General features: G+C 43.9%; 1 protein-coding gene across 1 annotated transcript in view; it reads left to right on the plus strand.

Moving 5' to 3' along the window:
• Positions 1 to 20,259, plus strand: part of NCF2 (neutrophil cytosolic factor 2) — a 172,880-nt gene that overhangs the window by 128,187 nt on the left and 24,434 nt on the right. Inside the window, exon 14 of the mRNA XM_069232040.1 lies at positions 8,640 to 8,811. Within this exon, the coding sequence (XP_069088141.1) occupies positions 8,640 to 8,811 (172 nt within the window). The remainder of the gene's footprint in view (positions 1 to 8,639; positions 8,812 to 20,259) is intronic.

Below are 20,259 nucleotides of genomic sequence, written 5' to 3' on the forward strand. Positions count from 1 at the left end.
CTAGCTATTCCACATTAATAACAACAATTTGTCATCTTTACTGTAGTGATAAATAAAATTGCAATCCCTACTTACTTGTAGGGCAGGCCTGCCTTAGGGGTATCCTATATGTCAAAAAGGGAGGTTTGGACTTTGTCATCAGTTTAAATGGTGAAGTTGATTTAGCAGTTTTAAACTGCTCTACTCTACCACTCTGCATTGGCAAGCTTTACTTTGTCCCTCTCATGAGAAGTGCTGCAGCCATGAGGTACAATTTAACTTACAGGCCCCTGGTACCATATACTAGGGACTTTTAAGTAAGTTAACTTATGCCAGTTCAGTATAAGCCAATCAAAAATACACTTTAAGGGCGAGAGCCCTGGCACTGAGATCTGATTAGCAGGGATCACTTCACTCTCAGAGTCAAAAAGCTAGCAGCATCAGTCCAGAAACTTGGAGGTTGATCATGCGAAAAGAGGCATTTCATTATATTCTACACCCTTACAGTGAAAATGCCTACAAGCTATTTTCACTGTGGCAATGCTTGCTGCTTCCATAGGAAAAGAATAGGTTACATTTTTAGTCCTTTTAAATTATTGATAAATTCAGTTTAGGTAGCGCCTAGAAAAATAATTCAAGGACTCATATTAATAGTGAAACGAATAGAATGTATTTGTAAAGTTGAATTTTGGATAAAGAAAAGGTACATCAGAAAAGTTATGTGTTCCCTGCCAAAGTCTCTAAGGCTTCTGACTAATTGATGGCTCCCCCACTGGGCGATGTGAATTGATCCTAGGTTAAGGACAATAGGCCTTGGGTGTGGAGGGATGTTGTCCTTATCTTGACAGGATGGCCAGGGGACTGTCCCTAGACCCTTGGGACACTTCAAAGAGGCCTCCCCTATCACAGGCAAATGTTAGATGACACCTAGTCCTATACTCTTTTTTTGTCCTGCCAGCCAGACCAGACCCATCATAGCCAGCCTCTTGTTGACATCACAGTGTCGGATCCTGCTGGACTGTCAAGACCTGCTTGACAGGTCTGCTAGGGCTTTACATATTACATTTGGGGCACATTTAAAAGATGGGAAACATAATTCCAAAACACTGAGAGTATCCACTGTCTGGTTGCTGAGAACTCTGCTTTTTTTGTAGCAGATGTCTGTCTTCGTGTTTTTTAGGGATCCTGGGACTGCATAAAACTGCATTTTAATGTTAGATGTGAGAAGATACAAGTATTACCATAGTGTAATCCCCCGACACACCCCTAGCCCTCAGAGCCCATGCTTAGTGTGGCTGAAGACTTTGGTCATCTTGAAAATGCCCAAAATGGGTAGGGCTAGTCTCTGGGTCATTTCAACCTACTACCTTGTGACAAGTATAAATGTGGCCTCTGCAGGCACCAACTTCAGAACACTCCCGAACCTGCTATTTGCTACATGAGAAGGGGACTCAACCTGCTCTCTTTTTTCTAACTGGGACAAAGAAGTAGACACTAAGGGTGATAAGGCTGACCTGTTCAAGCTACAGGACACAACAAGCTACAAGAAGCCTTTTCCTGCAGCTGACCAGTGGCAACACTAGGCCGGAACTGGACCCTCCTGTTTCCTTATGCCTGCCACCCTGTGAGTCTCTAAGTGCCTCCCCTGAGGCACTGGGGGCTTTGGAAGTGAACTTCTGAGTGGGGTGTGGGGGAAGGAATTGGGACATATATGGCTAAAGTAAGAAGGTAAAATCTTTGGTCAGGACACAAGTGCTTAGTGTATCCGACCTGCGCTCCATTGTGGTCAGCATTAAATTGAACCTAGGTCCTGTTCTACCGTGACCATTGACTCACTGGCACATTGTGCTTCTTGGCACTCACTTATATCTCTGGCTCCCCTTATCAGATTGTTGTAATTTTAGTGTTATTTTGTTCATTAAATATTACTCTATTTTTCCAATTCCTTTTGAGATTTTTATTGTTCGGCATTTCAAATTTATTACTGTTTTAGTACTGTAGAAATACTTTGCATATTGTCTTTCCATTAAGGCTATCTGCTCTGTACCATAGCTATTAGAGGTTGAGCTCATGTTTATGTAGCAACTTTAGTGGTTCACTCTAACATGGTTTGTGATTATTACTTGAGGTGGGTACTTACCTCACTGAATTAATAACCACATTTTTTGCAATAATGTACCCCACAAATGCAAAAGTGTTGCTGAGTTAGGTGTCCAGGATTGCTCCCACTAATTGGAGCTTTGAGGTGGGACAGGCAAAAGATTTTCTTACATTGAGCATCAGTGCACAGCTGAGAGAACAGGTTGATGCAAGCCTTTTTGGAGGTAAAGGCTTCCAGCATGACAGATGGTTTCACTAGCTAATCATTCCAGTATGAAAATACTTGGTAGCACTGTCCTCAAAGAAAGGCTGCCACTTGTGCCACTTTATAAATATCCAGGTAGGGAAATGTCATTCGGAAAGAAAGTTGAGGGACTCTTCTTTGTGCATCACCAGAAGGGCTTCTTGGAGGGTTACTATCCAAATTCACTGTTTTTTAAAGAACAAGTGGAGTTCCCGGAGAACCTAGATCGGTCTTTACCCCCATCTACTTACTGACCAAGAAGAATCTGGAGTAAAATATGATGTTTCTTTGGGCCTTATGAACTTTTTTGATTGCTCTCTTTGGAGGAGGGGTTAATGGGACAGATACCATGCTGCAGATTTTAAAGATGCAAGTGAAGATCTTTGCTGAAGTGTTACAAGTTGGCTTTTGGAGGAACCGAAGCATGTTCCCCCTTCCCCCATTCCAGAATCTCTACCACCCAGCAATTAGATGTAATCTTTCTGAATTTGGATGCAAAGTGTGAGATTTTCCCTGTAGGGCCTTAGTGCACGGTGGTGCAAAGGTAGCATTAGGAAGTCAGGTACACTGTGTGTTTTCCTGACAGCATGACTGGGACAGTCCTATCTGTATGACTGAAGGTTGACACAACTTGCCCCTGCCAGAGGTGTAACCCTGGTTGTATCCTGATTGCCTGAGACAGTGGCACTGTCTGCCGCGTTTCCCATTCTGTCATGAAGTGCCTCTATATTCCTGCAATATTCAGGTGTTATGAAAGAAATGCAGTCTGTAATGGAGGGTGGCCAGGGAACAAGCGGTGTCAGTCAGTATTATCTGCTGGGCATCATTAACACGTTTTCTAAAGAGAGACTCCCCATCGAAGGGCATGCCAATGATCTTGGCTTGTTCCTAGAGCGGTGGACTTTAACCATCCCTGTTTTCTAACTACTGCTGCGCCTGTTAACTGGTGAGCGACTGCATTTGTGACTTCCATGGCTGCACCTATTGTAGCTGCTATAGCAGGCACCCTTCTTTTACAATAGCTTTTGCCTCTTTCTTCTGTCCTCAGGTAGGAGATTGACCAGAGGAGACATGTTGTGCTACTTCTGGTGGTCATATCATCCCAAAATAGATAGGGCATTGGCTGTTTTGATGGAAGTTGCAGCCACAGAGCTGACCCTGCAAACTACAGTAAAATATGTACTTCCCATCTCTGTCTGGAAGTGCAGATGCAGGTGGACAGGATTTTTGTGTCTTCTTTGTGGTGCCTCTGTGATGATGGAATGTAGCCTAGGGTGCCCAGTTAGTCATGCCAGAACCGATTCTGATGCTCTATATTTTGTCCTCATACTTACTATGATAGCCATAACAACAGTGGAAGACTTCATCAGTTTTAGACCCTACTCCTAGATCGAACCCAGAATCGTGATCAACTTCACTAACATCCTAGGATTTTCTTTGAAGCTGTAGAGGAAGCATTTTTGATCTACTGTCGCCACTGGTCTGATCTGCTGGGGAAAGCAGCTAAGGACAGTAAAAAATGAAAGTGAGCAGTATGAATCCAGAGGTGCCTTAGGTAGTGGGGTGTTATATTCCGTTCTTCAGCTTCTTTGTCATCCTCTTGACGATCATCTGCATCATTATGATTCATATCAACACCAGAAAATTCTTCTTCTTTCTGTTTGGCCCCTTGATAGCTGTCCTGACGTTTTTCATCTTTGTCCAGTTCCTTAGGAGTGGGAGGTAGTAGGTGCACTGTTAGTGAAGATTGCCTAGGCGAAGGTGGAGGTTGTTTTGGCAAGGAAGGTGGCTGAAGAGGCTCAACCACCAAAGGCTGGGCTAGAGCAGCAGAGGATATTGCTGAGGAATGGGACGAATTCACACATGCTCAGAACTGCAGATTGCTACTCCAGAACCATCTTTAAAAATGTCTCCATTATATGTTGTAAGGCATTAAGGAAGCTTACAAGCACCTATATAATATAGGGATTCTGATATAGAGATTCTGACTTTACTGTCTGGTACCATAGGGCCGCTCATAACTTTAAGGACCATTGTTATACTCTTGCTGCCCCTCGTGTGCTCCTCCAAGTCTCCACCACATAGGGGTTTGTCCATTTTCATCCCCAGGAGTTTTAAAGTCAGACAATTACTACACATTCATGTAAGTTGAACTGTAGGCTGTATTTGAGTACTCTTGGTCACTAATGTCTGCTTATAGTTCAAAATCCAGAATATGCACTGGCAGTTGGATGGACATCGTTAATGATGAAGAATGAATCAGTGAAAAGGTATTGGAACCTCCAGTGAAGGTGGAATAATGATTTCCTGAGTCATTGTCATTAACAACAAAATTGTTGGTGTCATCAAAGGTTGTGGGCACGTCTTGTTGATAGGACAGTTGTTAATGAGGGTGTCATCAGTGATCGACAGTGCTACCTTCACCAATGAGAGGTCTCCTTTCGAAAATAGTTCAGGAGGAAACACTGAAAGAGCTGTGAGGAGCTTTGGCACGGAACGGACTGAGCATTTTTCACTGACTTCTCTGAGAAACTTAATTTTTTCCCTTTTGAGAGACAAAAATTGCCATGTTTTAGAGGATTCCAGTTGCAAAATTTCTAAATATTTGCATTTATCTGCCATCTTCATGTAAGTGCTTGGTAAAGCAGTGCCCATAGATTCATTACCCAACAAGGGGGCAACCTCTTAGGAGGGGGAATCTTTCAACTCTAAGAGGTTTAAGTGTTCTCACATGGTCCTTGAGAATATTTGTAGGAAAAGTTTTACAAATACCACAGCAAGAGGCTTTATGCTTGATGTACAATCAATACAAACACTTAAATTGATGGTCATCATGATAGATATTCCTTTGCCCAAATGAAAAACACATCTTCAAAAGTGATCTGGTCTTGTCTGTCACAATGGCAGTTTGAAATTCTCTCCTGTATACAAATTTCAACTAACCCAAGGAACAACTCACGGTTCAGTGGACCTCAAATAAGGGTCATCAGACTCCAGTAAAATATTGCAAATATGTCAGGACAGTGTCCGGGGCATCCTCAAATAAAACACCTAGTACAAATCTGAGCTACGGTGGCCTGTAGGGGGTATAGAACTCAGCACTTCCATCTCATTAGCTGAAGATTGGGTGGTTTCAAATGAGGTGATGTGCTACTAAACAAACACCGTAGTTGGGCTTATAGCCATTTTAACCTTGTTTATTGCTATTTTGAAAGTACCAGGCATACCTAGCCTGTCAATGGGGAATGATTCAAGTATGTGAATTTATGAAACATCCATTGCAGGAGAACTAGCTGGTCTTTGGCGCTCTTGTGGCACTAGGGTGTGCTCAGTGCCTCCAGTTGTCCTTCATACTGATCTTTAGTTATCTATGCTGTATGTTAATTTTCTAACTCTGTGGCAGCTGCTGTATTCAGGAGTAGCACAGTAGCTTCTTCCACAAGTCACAATACATGAGGTCACAGGAATCCATGCTTGACCTCAGCCTGATGAAGAATTACAACCTTCACTTATTCAGCTCTAGTAATGTCTGCCCAACAACAAAGACTAGAGCAGCCTCTGTGCCCAGATAATCTACAACTTCCCAGGCTCAGATATAATGGAGCTATGCCACTTTTGGGGCACATGCAGGTAATCTAAGTGCTGCCTTTTAAAAAATGTGAACTGAAGTAAATGGCCTTTACATATAAATACATAAATTAGTAAATATTTGTGCATTTAGTGATCTTTAACGCACTGAACAAAACTCGCAAAAGTGAATCAAATGGCAAATGTTTCAGAGTCACGCAGCAAAAAAATATCAATACATGAAGAAACAGGCATACCAACTATGTAATTGCAAACAATTGATCTGTATTGAAACAACAGACAAAAAGTAAAAAAGTATAAAGGGGGTCTTTAACAGCAAGAAACATATATCTTTCCAGTGTATTGGTTCTGCATATTTCCATGCAATCATTTACTGATACAGTGATGTGCACTCCACTTTTAATATAAGGAACATTCCTTAGGAACGTACCCTGTGGTGTAGGATATGTCGCACTGATTGTTGATCTATATGCAAGCAGTGGAGTGTACATCAACGTTTCGGTCCCATTTTGTACTAAATATGGAAGATCATCCTCAGGACTAAAGGTGGTTGATAATTAATTTTGAGGACCCAAAAAGGTTACTCCTATAGAAGGAAAAAAGGAATTAGATTAATAATTCTGGAGTCTTCTTGTTATGGAGGCTTACTCCATTTCTGTATGAAAAGTTTAATTCTGTAGCCCGGCATTTCAGTTGTGGTTCCCTGTGGAAGTGACTGTATAAATACGACATAGCAGAGTCCTGGCCCCTTCAAATAGTCTAAAGAATGTTTCTGTAATATTATCATACATACCAGAATAATTGTGACTTTATATTTATCTCAAAGACAGTTGTAAAGCAGAACAGCAATAATAAAAATATTATCTGACGAATACTGTGGCCTCAATATAGTATTCAAAAACATTGCTCTGTTAGGTTTAGTGGTTCTGTTTTTAACTCAAATCTGGTGATATTTTTGTTAAAAAAAATACAGAATACAGTATTCTAGTATCCTACCCTCAAAGACAGTCTACGAGAATGTCTCTATTGCTAGACGACAAGCAGCAACAGGAAGTGGTGGAAAGATAAGTCACTAGAACACAGGAAATACATTGAACAAAGGGAAATGGAAAGCAATATTTGGCATCTTACAGCCAGAACCAATTTCATGCAGGCAGCCTGAATAACAGGGATGTACAGGGATGAACAGGCTACCATGTCTACCTTAGACAAATCCATCATCCATCGAACTACCATGCGCCCTTGCATAAGGTGTTCAAATAGGCACCACCATTTACCCATTTTACTATGAAACACAGACAAGTTATACACAACGCAAACATTATGATAGGCAAGAGACCCCAAGCTTTGGAAGGACTCAATAGACCTTTAGAGACAAGAGTAAGTAGGCACTCTCACCACACGGGTGCAGGTATAAGGCCTTTGCCATTGGTCTAGAATCATGCAGCCAGGTCCTTCATGGCCTGGGATGAGGAGGTGATTAACCATCCTTGCTCATTTTGTTGGTTCAGATTGGGGGATCCCATCAACAGAGTTAGGCTTTACTCAGGAACAGAAGAGTAAATATGTGGAACACCTCCAGGATACTCACAGATTGTAAGTTTACTTGAGCATGGCCAGGCCATGCAGAGGACTTCTGACCCACAAGTTTCAACTCTCCACTCTTCATGCACTAGCGGTAGTAAGGCTTCCACTGTCTCTTTGCAGACCGGAAAAAAATAAACGACTTGATCACTGTCACTTGGGCCGAGAAAAATAGGAATACCTTAATTGCCGTGCCTTGGGCTGGAGAAATAAGGATACTTCCACTGCCCCGTTGAGGAAGAAAACAGTAGGTTGACTCAACTGATATCTCCTCATTGGTATCATTTGTGTAAATGTGGTTGCTCTGGGCTTTCTGGACTTCCAGCACTACGTTCGTTGGCCCTCCTGATTAGGCTTGAGGGATATGAGCATACAGTGTGAGGTAGCTTGACGCACATAGAGAGAGACTTTGTAAGGCACCTTGCAGAAAACTTCAGATTTGTAAGGATGTCATCTGCCGTGGAGGTCTTCCATGGGGGAATAAAAGTCAGTCAGTAGTCGCACTACAGCAGAGCAGCTAGTTGAACAGGTTTATCACCCAAGGCCAGACTACCACTCGTACCATGCAGAGGATTAGCATACTTCATCGACCCAAACAAGGGACTATAGACTCAAACTGGGGCATAATAAACAAAGTTTAAAGAGTGGGCCTCAATGATAGTCCATTGATTAGCTCATGTGGCATCAATTTGACTTGATTGAAACGTCTTTTGAAGTAACTGAAAAGCAATGAACTAAGGCCCATATTTATACTTTTTTAGCGCCGCATTTGTGTCATTTTTTTACACAAAATCGGAGCAAACTTACAAAATACAATTATATTTTGTAAGTTTGCGCCGCTGTTGCATCAAAAAATTACGCAAATGCAGGGATAAAAAAGTATAAATATAGGCCTAAGTGTTATAGAAAAACCTTGAATAAGCTGCTGCTTTCTGTGTTTGTATGTGCTGTTTAGAGAGGCCCTTTACTGGTGGTATAAGTAATATTACCAAGAAGAGAATGACCAGTAATAGTGGTACCAGTGATAGTTTATGTGATACAACTAGTGTTGTACATGTACCTTTTTGTTTTGTGACAACAAATGACCAGTTGCCCCTAGTCACACTGCAGATCTGCTTCTTCAAAAGTATGTTTTCTGTGGCAGGTCCCAAGCCCTGCACCCAGAGGTGTGGGAAAACAGAAGGCCGTTAAGGTGTCACAAAGCACCCCAGAAGAGAAGCATGCAGATCAGGTGGTGGCCCTTTTCAGATACGAAGCGACGCAGCCAGAGGATCTGGAGCTTCAAGAGGGGGATGTCGTACTTGTATTGTCCAAAGGTAAGAGCTGAACTTTGAATTGGTCTCATTAAACGATTGGCGAGAGTGAATTGGAAATGCAGTACCTTTTCTTCATTGCTTATTAGAATGGAGCTAGAGCGCTGAGAGAGAGAGTGTTGAGATTCTTTTCTCTCATTTCAGTCAACCTGAAATACTTAGGAAAAATTTTGAATCCATTTGTCTCTCATTTCCATCAGTTGTGGCTCAGTCCCATAACCTGTGCAAATCCTGCTAGTGCATGTACTTTATCATATATGACAGAGTAAAATAAGGCATGAAGGAGTCAATTGGCGTACCTTCATAGGGCATGCTACATCAACAGATGCAACTAGGCAGGGATCTTTGAGCATCTAGTCGTCAACCACAGGCATAAGATATAGATGAAATGCATTTACTCATTTTCACAGGATTTGTGATGGTGTTGGGATTAGTCCTCTGGTCAGATCACAGCAAGGAATTCCATATTCTTAAGGACACACTAGAAAACTAGTGTCCTATCCATCTATCAAGGAAGAACTACACTACACATGTATCAATCCCCTCCAGAAGTGTGTGGAACTGTCTTGGAAAACCACTGAAGCTGCTTCTTCATCATACTACAATCTGGTGCCCTACTTGGGAGGACCAATGGGATCAGTCAGAACATTTTCACTCCTTCTGAGTGTTCGGCTTAGTGCATGCAGCACATGAGCCAATAGTCCAATCCATTTTCCCCTAAAATAAAGAGCTACTCAAAGCAATACACATATTTTTATATATTTATTTATTTTACAAATACAAACAAACCTACAAATAACCATATTCTGCGGGTGGACTCAACTGTACTCCTGCTTTATTGGGGTATCTCAGGGAATAGTACATGTTTGTTGTACCTTGTGATCCTGAACCAGATTAGTTTGCATATACTCTATTGGACCTCAGAATTTGAAAAATATTGTAAGTGAGAGAACACAGAGGGGCAAGAGATGGAACAGGTCTCAAAGTTTCTGACCCGTAAAGCAGATCTTGGGAATATTGAAGGGTTAAAAATGGCATGGTTGGGAAACCATGTGTAGAAAACATACAGATAGGGTAAAATAAAATCAAAAGACATGATGGTGACACCTGGAACACCAGCAGGTAATAGAATATTTAAGGTCTACTCTGTTATAAGTGGTAATACAGATTTAGAAATGGAACCATATAAAACTGGGTGGATCAAGGGAAGGAGATAAAGCACTGAAAACCATCTGCATAGAAGTGGAAAGTAAAATAAACAAGCATTGGCAAAGCCATTATGTCTCACCTCTAAAAGCTATTGGTTTTAGCAGTGTTTAGTAGCCGTGCTCTACAGCAGTGCTTGTGCTTTGCAGTGTGGTTAAAACTAATTTAAGAAAGTGATGTGACATAGCCAGGGCTAATGTACCATTTTAAAAAATAAATAAAAAGTGCATTAGTGGTGGGTGCGTCATTTCTTTTTCATTATTATTTTTAGCTATGCTGCACAGCAGTCATGCTGTTGCACAACATGCGTGCGAATCATTGCTGAAGACGGCAATGTTGATGCTGTATAGCATGAAAGAAAAGGCAATGGCAGAGCCAACAGTCTCAAAGGCAAGACCTATTGGCTTTGCCAGTGCTTGCTATGTCTTGGCTCAGCACCCATGTGATTTTGAGCAAATCAGTCAATCTTCTGATGCTTGGAAAAGAAACAAAATGACGTTTGTCTAAAAAACCTATCACATGATGGAAGCAATTGCCCACTTAGTGAAAATACATTTAGAAGCAGGTAACATCTTTTGTCGCAATAAAAGCAGAGAACATTTGTTGTCACAAACATCATTTTAAAAGAGAAAAGGGCTTCTTTGAAGTATGTGTTGCACGGTAAAACATACCTACAAATGGTAAGAGGTTCAACAAGAACAACAGGGAAGAAGACCAAATAAAAGAAGTACCTCAATCACAGCGCATTCCATGCTTCAGCTGAAAATAGAAGAAGTGAAGCGAGTACGCGATGGTGAAATAGAAGGCAGCAATAAGAGTGACAGCGAAGCCAACAAATGTTAAGCATTGGGTGGTCTGCAAGCTCCTTATTGTACACAATAGCTCTCACAGGGGAGAGCGCACGCAGAACATGTGATGTGACAGGCAAGACCTAAAAAGGAGGTAGGAGAAGAAAGGAATGGTGTAGCTATATACCATACCAGTTGTAGAGAGGTAATGGGTTAATATCAGTTTTCACATGAATGCCCTGGTAAAGTTTGCTAGTTTGTGCAGTCACCCCCTCACTCAGAAGTAAGTCAACAACCACAAGAGAAAAGAAGCAAACAGAGAGGTGGCAACAGACCATTACAGTGAATCAAAGTTAAAAGGTAAAGATGGTAATGGCCTTTCTTCTCTTCCACGATTCCCTGTAAGAAGCTAGGTTCTGGTTGCAGTTCCTCCTCCCTACTTTGGTTGCCTGCTTTTTGATGTAACTTTGACTGAAGGGCACAGGGTACCTGCTAGCCAGGTCCCCAATGCCAATGTTTCTTCCCCAAAACAAGAAACCTGGTCACAGTGCCCAGGCCCTGTAACATCCTTGTAAGTCCCTAGTAAGTGGTACCTCTAGTACCAAGGGCCTAGGAACTGCAGAGGGTCCCTTAGAACTGCAGCACAACTTGTACCACTCTGAGGGACCCAACACCAAACTCATGCAGACTGCCATTTCAGGCTGCATGAAAAGTGATCCCTAAAAGTGAAAACATAACATGGCACACAGTCTGTGTACCATGTCCCCTAAACACTGCATGTAATATTTGTAAGTAACCCCTACAGCAGGCCTTACAGCTTAAGGAGGGGTGCATTATTTTACATGTGTGGGCATATCTGAAAGAGCAGAAATGCCCCTCCTGTGTCTGTGTCGATTCCTAAACATAGTAAGTGAACAGTGAAGCCATTTATAGGGTCGAGCCTGCGATAGCATGCTCTAGCACATGCATTTCACTTACAAGACACTGTTGTATTTAGAAAAGGGCTTAGAGCCCACCTGTCGCTTATTATTTGTTGGCTTGCGTGACACTCTTCTTTACAGCCTCATAATTCGTCCACTTCAGGCCTGGCATCACTTCTGTTCCTCTCTGTGGCGTAGGGACCAAGCACTGATTAATTTATCAATGCCCGTCTGCTGCTCCAGACGTGATCGAGGTACTATTTCTGTCACCCTCCTCCACCCGCTGCTCCCTCATTAGCGTTGAGGGAGCAGCGCATCCAAGCTCACAGAAGCATATGCATTCACGCACAACATATACATAAATGGCATTCACAACACATACACAAAAGCGTGTAGTGCACACTTACGTACATGCACACGTTTATGAGCACATGTTAGACAGTCAAGTACAAACAAAAACTAGCAAAACAAACTCATTCACGCACACACCACACATATGCATACACACGCAAACAGACATCCAAGCGAGACACACAAGTCCTGTGTAACGGGTTCTTAGAAATGATCTGAGATGGCTCCAATCTGGTTAAATTAGGTCTTGGTTTCTGTATGTGTACTACAAGGTTTATTTATACCCCGGGCACTGCCTCAAGTGGTTGCAAACTGAGCACTGAATTACCCTCAGAGCCGAGCAAACATTTCCTCTGCTCTGGCTGCAGCTGTGACGTGGGCTGATTGGTGCCCTTGGAAGGGGATACCCTGCCTGTTGTTCGCTCTACTCTGAGCCCCCGCTTGCACGTTTAAGGATTTCCCTTAAACAACCATTGTCGCCAGGTTCACTTCAAGAGCCACGACCCGATGGGTTTCCACAGCAACTGCAGTGTCACTTCTGCTGCTCTGGCTGCTGCTCACTTGCCCTTTTGCAAAAACAAAACACGTTGATAAAATAATATGCTGCGGTAAACTAGAAGCATTACCGGTGAGGATCTAATGCAAACAGCGAAAGCACGTTTTATGTGCTACAAACAGTACTAGTTAGCTGTTCGTAAGCAGTTAACCTACTTGAACACCATAGCCAGGAAGAGCCAGTGGGATGTTAACAATTGATGCTGTTGAACGACTGCAACTTCACTACTTGGAGCTTGGTTAGGTTTTATTCACGTTTCAGAAGGACCTCTTCCTAAACTTTCAACTCTCTTAGCCATCAAACTTTGCAAAATCACAGAGAGCGTATCTAGCATGTTTAGAGTTATTACATGAGAGCGAGGTTAGCCGGAAGCATCATGTGCTGGAGTGCGCTCGCTGGTCTTACCTATTTCAAGAAACAAATAGGCGAGTGTGGGAGTCACTGTCATGGATTTGAGGTCGAAAATAATTTTATTTTATCTTTCCATCATTCACCTTATTCATGAACATCAAACGTTTTTAATGCGTGGTATGGGGTTGTTCAAATTAAGTTTACTGTCTTTCACTGCACATTATAAACATCCAATTGGCAACCTTCACTTAATGGGTTACTGGCTTTTCAATCCAGGAAGTGTTTTCTTCTAACAACTGAATGTGTTGGAGAGTGTGAGAAGATACAAACGTTTCTAAGCAGTTCCTTGGAATTAAGTTGCCTACTTTTAGCGCAGTTAGGGTGTTCTAAGGAATTCTTGTTAATTTAGAGTTTTGATATAATTTTAAATTGGCGTGTTAATGCTCTTTTGACGAAATGTACATACTTTACAATAAAGTTCATGTTATAGCCATTCCAGACTCTACCTACCCCCAGTGTGCGTGCTGCCATTATGCAGTGGCATGTGCACTGCCTTCTGTTTATAGAAGACTTGCTAGGAAAACTACTGAAGATGTACGGGCATTTCACACCTGTCAACTAGTATATGTTAATTAACTAGTTCACCGACCACCTATTAGCAATGCTATGGCAGAGGAGGATAAAATTATGTGGCAGAGCTGATTAGATTATGCGCACCGCTGCTTGCTCCCTCCTCATCCATTCCTTGCCCCATTATTAATTGTATTGAGGAGGCCATTCTTCACACCAATCACTCCTATCACGCATCTCTCTAAAATAGAGCACAAAAACGAGAATCCAATTCTTCGTGTTTTCTTTGGTGTACCTTCTTAGAGGTACTCTCCACCGTGCTGGGCCTGTGTTCTACTTACGAAAGGTCGGTGCTTCGCCTGGCTTCCTTCCTATGTGGACTATTTATACTTTAAGGGTCGCACTGGCTGCGTCTCCTTTTGTTTTCTTGCATGATGTGTTCACACTTATATGTACGCGTACATTTTTCCTCAACTTTCTTTTGTTTTCTGCCTTTCTGTAAGTATTTTCCGACGGGCAGTAAAATATTCATAACTTTCTGCACACATCTGTTTAACTTTTTTTTTTAAGAGTGTTGGAGTCTGCTTTCATCTTTTAGGAGATGAAGTTGGCAAATGTGCATGCTGAGAACGGTGTTCCTTATGAGGACACCAAACCACGTGAACTTCATCCCAGTGCGAAATGTTACGGTTCACCGTCTGTTTTTGCCTCCCCCAGCAGCTATTGCTCTTTCCACCCTGTGAGCTCATTGCATGTCCTTTGTACTGTCTTTTTTTTTACGGTATCTTTCCATGGGCATACCCGTTTCATTGGATCCCGAACCTCTGCGTTCGGACCCAGCGTTTGTCCATCTTTGCAGTAAGCTGGCCCTCAGGTTGCTACTGCTGTGTTGCTTGACAGAGCCCCTGTGCTCTCGCTGAGCAGGCTTGTGTAAGGGAACACTGCAAGGCTGACTCAAAGCATCTTTTGATTTCCTCTTGCAAGCCCTTGCAATCCTTTGATAAGCTGCTACTGCGCAGAGACATTGGCGGTCATTCTGACCCTGGCGGTCAAAGACCGCCAGGGCGGAGGACCGCGGGAGCACCGCCGACAGGCCGGCGGTGCTCCAATGGGGATTCCGACCGCGGCGGTAAAGCCGCGGTCGGACCGGCAACACTGGCGGGCTCCCGCCAGTGTACCGCCGCCCCATTGAATCCTCCAAGGCGGGGCAGCTTGCTGCGCCGCCGAGGGGATTCCGACCCCCCCTACCGCCATCCAGATCCCGGCGGTCCGACCGCCGGGATCCGGATGGCGGTAGGGGGGGTCGCGGGGCCCCTGGGGGCCCCTGCAGTGCCCATGCCACTGGCATGGGCATTGCAGGGGCCCCCGTAAGAGGGCCCCTAAATGTATTTCACTGTCTGCTGCGCAGACAGTGAAATACGCGACGGGTGCAACTGCACCCGTCGCACAGCTTCCACTCCGCCGGCTCGATTCCGAGCCGGCTTCATCGTGGAAGCCTCTTTCCCGCTGGGCTGGCGGGCGGCCTGAAGGCGACCGCCCGCCAGCCCAGCGGGAAAGTCAGAATTACCGCCGCGGTCTTTCGACCGCGGAACGGTAACCTGATGGCGGGACTTTGGCGGGCGGCCTCCGCCGCCCGCCAAGGTCAGAATGAGGGCCATTGTGTATATTCGATATCCTCTGCCCCAAATCATATCGGTCTTTCTCCTCAGCACTCCCCTTGTCGCTCAGAAGCACTGCGTCCCATATTTATACTTTTTTAGCGCCGCATTTGCGCTTTTTAACGCAAAAATGGCGCAAACTTCCAAAATACAACTGTATTTTGCAAGTTTGCGCCGTTTCTGCGTCAAAAAATGACGCAAATGCGGCGCAAAAAAAGTATAAATATGGGCCACAGTGCTTCTGCGCAACCCAACACAAAATATTACTGTTGCCATCTGTTTTTGTCCACCACCCTCACCTGCACAGCCATTGCTCTCGACTCGTTGCAGGCAGTAAAGCAGTCCTCACAACAAACCTGGATTCACAGAGATCAATTTACAGCCAGATATTTCCTGTCAAGCACATCCCTGCTGTACCTAATGTGGACCCTTCGACTCGTATAATCTCTGCAACGCCCTCTCTTCCAAACATCTGCTGGAATGGCAAAGCTAGTTAACCAAACTCTCCAAATGTTTAATAAAGCCCACTGACCAGGCCGATAGCTCTCCAGTCACCAAGACCACTTGGCTAGCAGTTCTTATTAGAAATTTATTTAAATAACATGTGTGATCCTGGGATTAAAACCTGACTTTTTATTTATTCCCTTAGTGCCTCGTTTGTGTTTCTACACTGAGGACTCTCATTCTGTGCACCTCAGATGATGTTGGATTGAGTCCTCCTATTTTTGAAAAATGCCCGCTTTGTGGCTTTCAAGATCTGGTCACCATAACACATCAGAACAATAAGATGAAGGCATGAGAGTTTAGGGATCCACGTAGGAGGCAGTATTCAAGGGTGTCTTTGCGAACACAACTCCAATAAACCCCAGAAAGGCTAACTTGCCTGGATATGGGCGGAAAACAAGAAATGTCCCTACAAGCAACCACATTCTCTCTGAAATGCAAGGTTTTAGTAAATCACCCTTCTGGTGAGCTATTAGCAAATTATTTCCGGTTTGCTAACTCTTGAGCAAATCTCAACGTTCTTCTGGATTGGAGGAAAGCCAATAATTGCAAAGAGCACTTTCTGTGAATGGCACTACACTGTGCATCAGTCATAAGAAAACTTTTCAGTACAGAATTCCCAGAGTCCTACATAAATTGCACAAATGTCATTATTATTAATTTTCCTCATCCTCACTTTAATCTCTTCATACATCTGTTGCCTCTCAGCAAACACACTATATGGTTTCATTAGGAGAAGACTTTATTCCCAAGCAAGTGTACCGAAAATTCATTTAAAAATAGGAGTCCACTAGGTGTTAGACAAGTGAAGTTCACACAAAAGCAAAACAGGCCAAGTGGAAAAATGGTTTCACTGTTCCAGTAAAAGCCAGTGGGATCAACTGTTAATAAGAGCTTCTCTGGAACCTCTTCAAAGCCTATCGGAAAATGTAAAAAGTATTATAGTGTCAAGTTTGTGTAATTTGTTTTTGAATAATTATGCATAATTACGCAAAACGTAAAATCAGCATTGGGCATTATATTTTAGTCCAAGATACATCATTGTTTCCACTACACAAATACACTTCACATCACACAGTTACGCCCCACACAATTCCACAACTAACAATTCCAATACAGACCACATAATTCCACTCCACACCACATACATCCACTACACCCTAACCAAAACACATCATTTACAAAGCCAATAGCTCTAACTCTCACACTGGACACTGGTCAATACGAGTTCCCCAGCTACATGAAGGCTGCACTGAAAAGAGGGAAGTTTGGTATCAAACGTCTTGTAATAATAATCCCTCACTGATTCCAGTGAAAGATTTATTAATACATGCACCCAGAGGGCACTTTATTAGTGCCCCCTGAAAAACCTCCAACTGCTGGTGAGCTCACTGACCAGTTCTAGCCAGTTTGCCACCAACAAATGAGAATCTGACCTCCAGGAGTAAGAACCTTCACTCTCTGGAGGTCAGAAACAAAGCCTGCTTGGGCTGGGGTGTTGCACACCCCTGTCCACAGGATGGTCTGCATTCCAAGGCAGGAAGCTTCAAAGAAGCCTACTTCCTTTGGTATGTAAACCTGGCCTCTCTCAGAGGGAGATGCCTATTCCCTTTCGCCAGGGCCTATCTGGCACTTGGACAGGTGGGAAAATTAGCATGCAGGAGCCGTGTTGCCTTACCAGACTGGACACACCCCTAGGTTGGCCAGCCTGAAATGCACACAGCTGCAGAAATTCTGCCATCTCGTGTGTGGTGGAATTTAGCAATTTTGGAACAGGGTGATGCCCATTCCCCAGAGGAAGTGGTCATCTAAGGGGTGTAGTCACCCGAAGGGTAGGTTTTCCATTTCCTACCTCCCTTCACTCCGCTTAATATCCCCTGAATTGAGTATTTAGGGGACCCCCGATTCCAGATCTTCGCTGGACACAAAAAAGGAGTAGACAAGAAGCCTGCTGAACCCGAGAACCGAGGAGCACAACTGACTTGGCACCAACACTGCCAGCCTGCCTGCTGCACCTGACCCTTGAGAAGCAACTGACCTGTCCTGGCACTGCAGCCTCCAAGAAACTGGAAGAGCTACCAGTGTGTCACAAATCGCCAAGAAGAACTCCCTTGCAGTATATGATCTACTTCCTTGCATCTGCAGGCACCCAAGAAAGAACTGTGAGGACTAGTACCGCCAAAAATCAGACGCCTGACATCCCCAGTGCAACCGAGTCACCTAGCCTGAGCTGAAGTGGGCCAACAGTATCAGCGTTGTGCCCAAGTCCTCCAGAGACAAAGCCCACCGAGCTTGCCCTTTGTGAACTTCCCAACAGCGTCTGCAACCTGATTCTGCAGACCCCCAGCAACCGCGAGTGACCTGAAGACAATAACCTGACACCTCAGGACACCTCTATGCCCATCCATCCCGACTTAGAAGACGATCCACGGTGTCCACGCATTTCCCAGCCTCCTGAGACCTGAGCCCACTTGTTGGTTTGTTCAGACTTAACTATATTAATATAGTAAATATGTTAGTGTCAGGTTAAGTGTCTCATAAACAACAATTAAACTTTAAATTATAGTTTATTAGAATGAAAGAGAGTAACGCATTTAAGCCAAAATATAGACCAGCAATTCAGAAACCCACATAACCCGTAAGAGGACATGTTAGGACTCCATGTCTCCTACAAAACAGTAATTTCTGAGGTAAAAGAGAACAAAATACTAATCTTTGGTAATACTCTGTATTGTGCGTACTCTGACTGCAGATTTCTCACCTTAGAATGCTCCCTAGGAGACAGGTTGGATGCAGAAACTTTGTTTCCAGCAATGTTCTCACACGTCTCAACCTGACAGATTTGAAGGACTTTCATCCCACGTAAAGCACAGTAGTAGCAGTCTTATCCCTGGTGCAATGGGCTTTAGGACCTTCCAACAGCTGCTTCGTAGCCTGCACGTTACAGATATTAATGTACAGGGTTATGCATCTCAAAAGTGTCCTTTTCTGAACAGCCTTCCTTTTCTTCGCCCCAGAGACCAGCTCAAAAAATCTGACCATCCACACTGTTTTTTTGTATTATAAGTACCAAAGCTTAAAGCTGTTTGAGGTCTAGATGATGAAGCCTCTCCTCTTTCAACGGGTGAGATGAGGCAGGATAGTAAACTGTCCAGCATTGAAAGGAGCTGCAACTTTTTCTGGAAAACAGTTGGTGTAGGGCAGTTGCACCAACAGTGCCCGCAGCTTGCTCATGGAACTAGCTGAAGTAATCTCAGTAAGAAAAATAGTCTTTAAAGTCACAAGATGCAGTGAGCAGACTTGCGTGGGCTTGAAAGACATGCGCATGAGAAATGTTAAGACCAAATTAAGTTTGTGTGGCATCACGAAAGAGTTGGGAGGAAAGGTGTGTCAAATCTCTTATAAACATTGTGGGAAGTTGGCTCTGTACATACTATCTCAAAGTGAGAGATAGTGTGCACAGAGTGCATGGGTTCCCGTTAGAGGTAAGATAGTGGCAACATTTGATGATTCTAATGCTCTATTTTGTGGTAGTGTGGTTGAGCAGTAGGCTTATCAGAGGTTAGTGTTAAGCATTTGTTGTACACACACATGCAATAAACGAGGAACACACACTCAAAGACTTAATTCCAGGCCAATAGTTTTTGCAAAGAAACATATATTTTCTTAATTTATTTTAGAACCACAAGATTCAAGATTTGAAGTTAATACATAAAATACAAGGTGCTCCACACAGGTAAGTAAGGAACTTTAAACTAGAGCAGTAACATACACAGTTTTAGTTAAAATGGTAATAAGCTATTTTAAAAGTGGACACTGCAAAAATCAACAGTTCCTGGGGGAGGTAAGTAATGGTTAGTTTTTCAGGTAAGTAAGGCACTTACAAGTTCATGTTCCTGGGCATAGGCAGTCTACAGTTAGAGGTTCAAGGCAATCCCAAAGTCACTGCACCAGAAACACAGGGCCGGCCAGGTGCAGAGGCCCAAGGAGGGCCCAAAAGACATAGGTGCCTATGAAGAACAGGGGTGCTCCGGTTCCAGTCTGCCAACAGGTAAGTACCTGCGTATTCAGTGGGCAGACCAGGGTTTTTTTGTAGAGCACTGGGGGGGGGGGGGGTGACACAAGTAGGCACACAAAACACACCCTCAGTGGCACAGGGGCGGCCGGGTGCAGTGTGCAAAGCAGGCGTCGGGTTTCAGGTAGAAATCAATGGAGGGACCCGGGGGTCATTCTAGCGGTGCAGGCAGGGCACAGGGGGGTTTCTCAGGCCAGCCACCGACTGGGCTAGGCAGAGGGTTGCCTGGTGGTCACTCCTGCACTGGAGTTCGGTTCCTTCTGGTCCTGGGGGCTGCGGGTGCAGTGCTTGGTCCAGGCGTCAGGTTCCTTGTTATAGGAAGTCGCAGTCAGGGGGAGCCTCTGGATTCTCTCTGCATGCGTCGCTTTGGGGATTCAGGGGGGTCGTCTCGGGTTACTCACAAGGTCGCAGTCGCCTGGGAGTCCTCCTTGTAGTGTTGGTTCTCTGGAGCTCGAGCTGGGGGCGTCGGGTG

This window comes from Pleurodeles waltl, chromosome 4_2, assembly GCF_031143425.1.
Source record: "Pleurodeles waltl isolate 20211129_DDA chromosome 4_2, aPleWal1.hap1.20221129, whole genome shotgun sequence".
Lineage (NCBI taxonomy): Eukaryota > Metazoa > Chordata > Amphibia > Caudata > Salamandridae > Pleurodeles > Pleurodeles waltl.